Genomic DNA, 9,646 nt, shown 5'->3' with positions numbered 1-9,646 from the left:
AGGCGTGGACTTCTGTCCCCCGCACTCCTCCACCCGCGGGAGAGGCGGGGTGTGTGTGTGGCGGCAGTCCAGGCAGTTTCACTGATTTTTCTGCAAACAAGCAGGGGATATAGCGCAGTCAGTCCTCCCGAGAGGGGCTGGTACTTTCGTTCTAAAGCTCTCGTTTCCTCGGGGAACAGAATTGCTAGACGCATGGGTGCGCTGTCTTTAGTCTTCCCCGCTCCCTCTGAGGGCCGGCAGGGGTTAAATCTCAGGCTCCGGCTCCGTGGGAGAAGGTGAGGCTGGGAGGTCCGAGGTGAGGGCGTGCCATCTGGGTGCCGGAGAGGTGTGGATGGAGGGGATCGTCTCCTCCCTGCTGGAGCCGCTTTGTTAGCGAGGAGGGGTGAGTGGGAAGTTTCTTGGACTTGACCGAAGCGGGGGTACGGTGGTGGGTGGTGGGTGGTGGGGTGGTGGTGAAGGTCTTGTTTGGCCAAAAAAGACCCTCAAGGTTAGATAGATCTTGGATGTAGGGGAGGTTGCACAGCTGAGTGCATCGGTAGCGCCTCCCTATTTAGAAAGCCCCAACCCCACCCCCACCCCCACGAGACAAATGACACCCTTCAGCATGCAATGAGTTTTTAGAAAGATCACAGGATGTGAGACAGCCTGGTCATGTCGGTGCTTTTTCACGTGCCCTGCCCCTTCCCTATTTGCAGTGAATGGTTTCTGTAATATTCCGAGAGGTGGAAAGAAAGTTCCTTAGTTGACCGGGTTTCCATAGACTGGGTTGGTGATCCTTGGTTTGTGGAGAAGGGACTCGGTCCCCTTGGGGATCCTGACACGTGGGAGGAGGCTCTGTTGCAATGACTTGTTCCGGTTCTTTCTGTAAAGTAAACACGTAAACGTAAACGAAAGCAAACATCTACACCAAGGTAGCAACAATGAAAACCTTGCTGGGTGGGATACATTTCTCACGGCTTGCTTTATGTTGCTCAAAGATAAACCTCTTTTGGGACAACCGATTTCTCATGTCTTATGAAGTCCTGTCATTTCGACGCTGTACATTAAAGATGCAACAGCCAAATTTAAGGCAGAACGTATTTCCTCCTTTTAATGTTCACGTGCTCAAGAAGTCGTAAGATCAGCGGTTCTCAACCTGTGGGTCGCGACCGCTTTGGGGGTCCAACGACCCTTTCACAGGGGTCACCTAAGACCATCAGAAAACACATATATAATTACATATTGTTTTTGTGATTAATCACTATGCTTTAATTACGTTCAATTTGTAACAATGAAAATACATCCTGCATATCAGATATTTACATTACGATTCATAACAGTAGCAAAATTACAGTTATGAAGTAGCAACGAAAATAATGTTATGGTTGGGGGGTCACCACAACATGAGGAACTGTATTAAAGGGTCCCGGCATTAGGAAGGTTGAGAACCACTGCGCTAGATTGTTGCTAGGTGAAAATGATTTGGGAGGATTGTAAATCCATTCAATTAATGACACACTCAAGAGGGTTTTGTTTGGTTTTGTTTAAAACCCCTTCAAATTACTCAGTACGGGTCTCCTAATTCCCAGTAGGTTTGGGAATTTCTCAGAGCAAAGAGATGATATTGTATCATTAACTCATGTTGCATGATATCTTTATTTCTAAGAACCTATTGGAGAAATAAACATTGTTTTTAAGTCAAAGGAAAGAAAATAAACATTTTATTGAAATTATTTCACTTAAGTCCCCAGGGTGATCTTTGATACAAAGTGTCCTTTTTAAGCACTTACTCCTAGACTTTATTGGGGAAGAAGGGTTATTTGTTTCTCTGAGTTAAAGGTTAATTATGAATTAAATGATATCCTTGACCTTAACTAATGGAAAGGAGGAGAAAAGATGACATACAGGGTGAGACAGAAACAGTTTCTCGGTGAGGGGAGTGCATCATTATTTTGTGTCAAGGCTCCACTCTTGGTAAGTGGCCACAGACATTTAGAAGCTTGGAAGGAAGTAGTGCATTTAAAGGGTTGAAAAACACAAACGTATTCTAAGAAGCACACCTTTATAGTAAGCAGTTGGTAAGAGCTTCACCTTCTCACATATTTTTAACAAGTTCATTTGCTTTGTGAAACCACAAAAGGTGCCACTGCCTTTTACCTGTGTGACCAGAGTTACACCGTACTACAACATTGCCATGCAATCCCTTTGCTAGTTCCTCATTTTAAAGTAATGTGGACTGACTCATTAATCAGAAGACCATTTTTGCCAAACAGAATGATTAGGTAATTTACCACCCCTCCTTCCTGGCAACACGAGAATTATATTGGATTTCCTCTATTCTCTAGTATTTGTTTCTAAGTGAATTTATTCAAATTGCAAAAGGTAGCAAATTGTTCCAGACAGTAATTACTCTAAAATATTTGCATTTCATTTGTTTTTGTTGGAGGTTTTACTTGTGCATAAAGAAACAAATTTTTCTTATTTTGATAATAGTTAGTTGTCATTTAGTTATATCATCAAAGTAAAATTGATGTTTTTGGATCCACCCATTAATTTGTTTTAAATGTTTGACTGCTTAACTTTCATTAAGGTTAGTCAAGTATTATATAATGTAAACCTATCTGATAAGTTTTTTCTAGCAAACTCATTTTTTAAAAATATATTTTATTGATTTTTTACAGAGAGGAAGGGAGAGTGATAGAGAGTTAGAAACATCGATGAGAGAGAAACATTGATAAGCTGCCTCCTGCACACCTCCTACTGGGGTTGTGCCCGCAACCAATGTATATGCCCTTGACTGGATTCGAACCTGGGACCTTTCAGTCCACAGGCCGACACTCTATCTACTGAGCCAAACCGGTTAGGGCTCATTTTTAATTTCTAATACGAAAAGTTTATTGGATTTATTATTCTGTATTCTCAAACAACACTGAATGGTACAAAATAAAATCAAATTTTTACTTTCTGCTCTTGTTTTCATCACCTTTCTCAGAGACAACCATTCTTCTTATTTTTTTGATTGATTGAGTTATATTGATATACTTTATCATAATCCAGAATACTAAACTAATCCCTTGACAATTAGAAACTTATCTGATTCATCTAATAAATTTCTTTCAAGTGTATGTTTCATTATGCATATAGTGAAAGGGTCATTATTGGGGAATACAAAATAGTGTTTTTCAAATAAAAGTTAGTTTTTATCTTTAAAGATGATGATTTATTTGTCTGTGAAAGTAAAACACAAAAGATGCTCATTAGTTTTACTTTTTGTTTCTCTGTAGTTATAGATACTCAGTATGTTTCCGCTGACTGAGGAAAACAAGCATGTGGCCCAGTTGTTGTTCAATACTGGTACATGTCCAAGATGTATCTTCAGATTCTGTGGTGTGGATTTTCATGCACCTTACAAACTTTCTTACGAGGTATTTTTTTTTTTTTAAGTTAAGAAGTTTTCTCTAGTTTTAAAATAATACTTGTATATTTGAGGGTAGGTATCTATCCATAACTCTACGTTAAATTTAAAAACACTATAATAAAATAATTACTGGTAATGCTAATTTTAGAATTTACATTATCATAAAAATGTAAGTTTCTTTTTAAGTGATTAATCTAACATTTAATATAGTGGGATCTTTGTGGAGCAATTCCCTGGTGCATTTAATGTTTGTATAGACCCTTCCTAAAGAGTATCTAGACAGACTATCACAAAGTAGTGCTTCTTACCAGATATTAGGAAGTTGTAACAGGAGGGGGTGGTAATCCTTAACTCTATTAAGTGAAAGCATTGTGGGTTCAGTTGCATTTTTTTTCTGTTTTCTATTTTATCATTTTATTTACAAATAGTATTTGCAACCCTCTATAAAGAAATTCCATTAAAATCATTAATTATTTACTGCTATTAATAACAACAAAAGTAATATACAGAGATCTTTGACATTTAATAGAATCCTTTCACATAAAATATATAACATTTTGTGAAATATATTTGATTCTAATAGTGATATTCTTTTCAGAGGCAGATAGAAATTATATATATGTAAATATATAACTATCCAAACAGTATAAACAAACAAACACACACACAGCTTCATACACATGAACACTCAGTTTCTTATAATTTTAAAAAATTTCCCAGGAGTTAGCAATAGCAATCATTTTTCCTATGTATTAATTGTTTCTATTATTTTAAAATAATAATTATATCTAATATTCATATAGCATTATTATATTTCAACCTTCATGTAACTCTCATAGTAACCTATTAGGTAAGTACATACTATGATTGTCTCTATTTTCAGATGAAGAACTGAGGCACAGAGAGGTTAAGCAACCTGCCCAAAGTTACACAGCTATTAAGTGAGCAAGCTAGGATATGAACTGTCTGTCTGAACCCAAAGCCTAGAATTTGGAGCTGAAAGACATGGATTTGAATCCCAGTTCCACAACTTTCCATCTTCAGTTTTCTCCTCTGTAATTGGGAATGATGATAACATCCACCTCACAGGATTTTAAGGGACAATATCTAATAAAGTATGTGAAAGCACTTTGAAAGCTGGAAATGGTACATATGCTATGATGATTAATATATGTGTATATTTATTTATACACACAATGACTATAAAGTAACAAAACTGGTTTTGTGTAACTTCTCTTACACATTTTAAAAGACATTATAATCTAGTATGCTATGCATATGTTGTTAAGATTTAAAACATATTAAGAAACTTAGTGTTACTAACTTTTGTTTGTATCATTTTGTGTAAATATGTAAATATTTGAAGACTTTTAAAAAAAATGTATTTAAATTTTGACCTGTTCTATTCATATAATTATATATGTACATATACATATATATATGTACTGTGTTATACCAACATTGTAGATCTTAGGTAATAATAAACATTTGTGTGGGTCATAATAAACCTGTATGTGTATGTATGTATGAGTATTTCTCTGTTGATAAAATAGGAGAGCTAATGTCTTAATAAAATGAATTAAATTTGTTTGAGTGAAAAACTTTTCCCTTTACAGTCAGTAAATGTAATCTGAGTGAATTTAAAAGGATATTTATTCAACAACTGAAAAATAAAGCCTGTTTAATTTAAACAAAATAGAGGAAAAGTCTTCTGAGTATTTGGATGAGTAGAATGTCTGAAATATGAGAATGGTTTCAAAGGAATGCCACTTTTAACATTCTAATTCAAAAGGTAACAAAAAAGTAGGCAAACCAGAATGTAGTAGAGGGCCACTTTCAATTAGCACATATAAATGATTTGTAATTATGGTGCCAAATCTCGGCATTTCCAGCATCTGTTTACCTTTATTTAGTAAATTGTCTTGAACTTACTTTTACTTAATAGATCCCTAATTTCTCTAATTTTTCAGACTTCATATTAAATATTATACATATGACGTTTTAGTGATTGTGAGGTTATTACATAACCAATAATGGAAAGCAATAATGGAAAGTCCGTTTGTATTTCTATTTGTTAACAATTGGAAATGAAAAGTGGTTTCTTTTTTCTTTTTTTTTTTAATTAGCAAGTGAATGAGTGAATGACCCCACAACAGAACTACAAGCCCAGTGAACTAATTAATTAGTTAATATCTTAATGGAGACTTTCTGCCTCAGATTTAGCTTCTCTGATATATGAAACTCTTTTGAAAAAAATATTCACACATTTATCATAGGAGTTAGTTAAGCCTCTTTTAAATTCCCCAGAAAGCCGATGCTGGCTAATAAAATTAATTCATTGCTCTAGATTGAATATAAGTCAACATTGGGCAAGTTTGTGATATATCATAATATTCACTCCTGTTTTCATGCTTCATCTTACCCTTAGAGTTATTACTTTTATTGTGTTTTGTTAAAAATTAACTTTCTAGGAGTTGCTCAATGAACTACAGAAATTTCTGAAAACTGAAAAAGGTGAATTAATTTTGGAAGTTCCAAACCCACCTCCCAAGAAAATTCGGCTCCATGAACTGGAAGATGGGATTGATGGGACTGATAATCAGAGTCAAAATGGAGAGGGAAGGGTGTCCGTTATTGAAGACGGAAGCATTGCTTCTAAGAACTCCAGTCCAAATGTATGCAATGTATGCCTAGGAATTCTTCAGGAATTCTGTGAAAAAGAGTTCATTAAAAAGGTAAATAATCTGTCTTCTGTTATTATATGTGCACTTATATAGAGATTTTTAGTTTTAAACCTAGAATTCTTTTTTTTTATTGATTTTAGAGAGATAGGAAGGGAAAGAGAAAGAGAGAGAGAGACATCAATGTGAGAGAGATTCATTGATTAATTGTCTCACCTATGTACCCTGACTGGGAATCAAACCCTCAACCTTTTGGTATACGGGATGACACTCCAATCAACTGAGCCACCTGGCCAGAGCAGACCTGGAATTCTTGTATCTACAGGAACAATGCCATTCATTTCAACGTGTTTCACACCAATGTATTATTAAAACATTTCCTTAATTTATTTCAAATAATGAACACCTTTTTATCTCAAATTACCTTTTTATCAACATGATATCTGAAAATGAAATATATATCCCTTTATGTATGTCAGTCATGAGTGCTATTCAATTGAAAAAAATAAATAGCAGTTTTCCCTTTGCTATTTTAACATAAGAAGCTAGAGAAAAGTTCTTTGTTAGTCATACCTATTAGTGTCTAGAAAAGACAAGTGTTACAGCCTTGTGGGAGGTGCATGTTTGAACGTAGGACTGGCTTTTGTTCCCAGCTGTCAAGAGTGCCATATTTGGCTTTACTTTGTTTAAAACCTTTTTTAAATGATGAGGTAACCTAATAGAAAACTATTTTGACATTCAGCAGATTGTTCTGCAGGTGAGTCCTTGCTGTTTCGATGTTGTCAGTCTTCAGGGTCATAGTTAGCAAATATTTGATTTCATGATGTTTGTGAGAATTCCCTACTCAAAGGTGAAAGTTTAGAAGTTTTGCAGTGTCATTTCCTGGACCAAAAATCTATGTTATGAAGATTAGTATACAATATTTAACACTTCCTGGAAATTTATATAATACTCTTTTATGTAATAAAGTAATTTTTATGTAATACCTTTTCAGGTGTGCCAAAAGGTAGAGGCCTCTGGATTTGAATTCACTAACTTAGTGTTTTCAGTCTCCTTCCCACCACAGCTATCTGTAAGAGAGGTAAGGTCATTTATACACACGAAACTGCATGTGAAATGCATGCTAGGAGTTTCTCAAAAAATATGAATGTAGAAATATTCCTTACAATATTACATTTTTTACATTTTGTGTACTTATTGAATGATTGAAAGCATTACATTATTATAGCTGTTTAATAATATTGAGTGAATGGATGAAAAAAGGAATTATTGGTTCAGATTCGTGTATTTGTCACAGAACTGCCATTTTTTTGTTTTTATTTTTATTTAATTTTAAAAATATGTTTTTATTGATTTCAGAGAGAGAAAAGAAGAGGGAGAGATAGAAACATTCCATTGACTGCCTCCTGCACACCCCCTACTAGGGATCGAGCAAATTGGGCATGTGCCCTGTCTAGGAATCGAACCTGGGACCTGGTGCATAGGACCACCCTCAACCAACTTAGTGACACTGGGCAGGCAGGACTGCTATCTTTTTAAAAGGTCCTCATTCAGTCCTCGCTGGTTTGGCTCAGTGGATAGAGCATCAGCCTGCGGACTGAAGGGTCTGGGTTCAATTCCGGTCAAGGGCACATGCTCGATTCCCAGTAGGGGGCATGCAGGAGGCACTGGGAATGCAGGAGGCAGTCGATCAATGATTCTCTATCATCATTGATGTTTCTGTCTCTCTCTCCCTCTCCCTTCCTCTCTGAAATCAATAAAATATATTTTTAAAAAATAAAAAGCCCTTATTCAGTAGAAGACATTCATTGAGTTTTAGCTCTGTGGTTAGAGAAAGATAATTGACCAGGAATCCAGAGACTTGAGTGAGTGTGTGTGTGTGTGTGTGTGTGTGAGAAGTGTGCATTTTATAATGGTCCTAGGATAGGGTTATTTCAATTATGATGAACTTTCTTATTTTCTGATATAAAATGGTAGCACCTCTTTTAGTCAATGGTAAAAAGGGAAATAACCATATTTCATTTAACATTTTTCTTTTGTTAGCGAAAAACTCACATAATAATAGTAGTAATTACTGTAATATTCTTGTTTGTCAAAACTGACATGAAAACATAAAACTATTTTTGTTAATACTGTTATATGAAGTATAGGGAGAATGGCCTCTATAATCTCAAATTACAACAATGAGTTCTAAACATATCCATTTATTTTATGTATAAGGTGTCTTTTTTGTTAAGAATCCCAAAGCATCACCAGAACATTACATCTTATACTGTCACTTTCTTTGGGTGAGAATGTTTATTAGCCCCTAAAAGGCTGAAAATTGATTTAAAACTTGTTCAATGATAGGTAGGAGCTGAGACGTGAAAGAGTAGATGCTTTTAAGTAGTACCTCTGTTGATGACAAGATAACTGAGAAAATGGATAAAGGGGATGATGATATACTGAGGTTTATAAACACTTAAAGTCATTTTCTAGTCAATCATCAAAGCATTTCTCACAGATAGGTTATCTCCAAGGTTCAGTTTTGGTAGAGAGAAACAGACTTCAAAAGCTATATGACTCACAAGAAGTTGGAGTATTTGAGTAACAAAAATAGGAATAAGAAATACAGTTGACCCTTGAACAACAAAGGTTTGAACTGAGTGGGTCCACTTATACAAAGGTTTTGTTGTTTGTTTGTTTTTTAGAGAGAGAGGGAAAGAGGAAGGATGGAGGGGCGAACCCGCAACCTGGGTATGTGCCCTTTACCGGGAATCGAATTCAAGACCCTTTGGTGTGCAGGCTGACGCTCTAACCGTTGAGCCACTCTGGCCAGGTCTGCACAGGTTTTTTCAATAAATACTGTAAATATATTTTCTTTAAAAAATTTTTCATTGACTTCAGAAAGGAAAGGAGAGGGAAAGAGAAATAGAAACATCAGTGATGAGAGAGAATCATTATTGGCTGCCTCCTGCACGCCCCTACTGGAGTTGGAGCCCGCAACTTGGGCATGTGCCCTGACTAGAATCGAATCATGTCCTCCTGGTTCATAGGTTGATACTCAACCATTGAGCCACGCCCATCCAGGTGATTTTAACAATTTTGATTTAATATTTATTGACTACTTATGAAGTATTTATAGTCCATGTCAGAAATAGAAGATGCCATTTAAAAAAAAAAGAATTATTCTGCTTACACTCTACTCTTTGTAAGTGATTTTAACCACTAAACTATTTAGCAGAAATATGTGACTATTCCTATTATTGGGGAATTATTACTTTCCACAGATTAGTGTGTTGTGACTCATTGTTTTCTTTTTTGTTAATGAGTAGTCTATTTTTCCTCATTCATTTCTTAAGAATAATCATTATTCAAAAGTATGCAATTTTATATGCATCTTACTGTTTTCACAACCAAGAGTTCTTTAGCAAATTGTGCTTATGTTTCACTTTGTGATTTTCTTTTATCATTATGTTTTGTTAGTTTCCTTTATTGCTGTCTTTTATTACTTCTTTGGTGTTGAGTTATGTTCTGGGCCAGACTGGATATAAATTGCTTTTTCATACCAACTTATTTGTTACACATT

General features: G+C 35.4%; 1 protein-coding gene across 2 annotated transcripts in view; it reads left to right on the top strand.

Annotated features, from left to right (window-relative positions):
* The first annotated feature begins 91 nt into the window (after positions 1-91).
* PUS10 (pseudouridine synthase 10) overlaps positions 92-9,646 on the top strand; it is a 56,384-nt gene continuing 46,829 nt past the window's right edge. The window contains exons 1-4 of one of the 2 annotated variants that reach the window (XM_070429283.1): positions 92-275; positions 3,264-3,404; positions 5,869-6,132; positions 7,073-7,159. In XM_070429283.1, the coding sequence (XP_070285384.1) occupies positions 3,279-3,404; positions 5,869-6,132; positions 7,073-7,159 (477 nt within the window). In that variant the 5' untranslated portion in view covers positions 92-275; positions 3,264-3,278. Of the gene's footprint in view, positions 383-3,263; positions 3,405-5,868; positions 6,133-7,072; positions 7,160-9,646 lie in introns of both variants that reach the window. The other variant, XM_070429282.1, reaches the window with a different exon arrangement.

Source organism: Myotis yumanensis, unplaced genomic scaffold (assembly GCF_028538775.1).
Source record: "Myotis yumanensis isolate MYYU_CA2020_CCGP unplaced genomic scaffold, mMyoYum1.0.hap1 SCAF_11, whole genome shotgun sequence".
Lineage (NCBI taxonomy): Eukaryota > Metazoa > Chordata > Mammalia > Chiroptera > Vespertilionidae > Myotis > Myotis yumanensis.
Note: the sequence above shows the minus strand (reverse complement) of the source record. Positions and strands in the feature narration are given on the sequence as shown.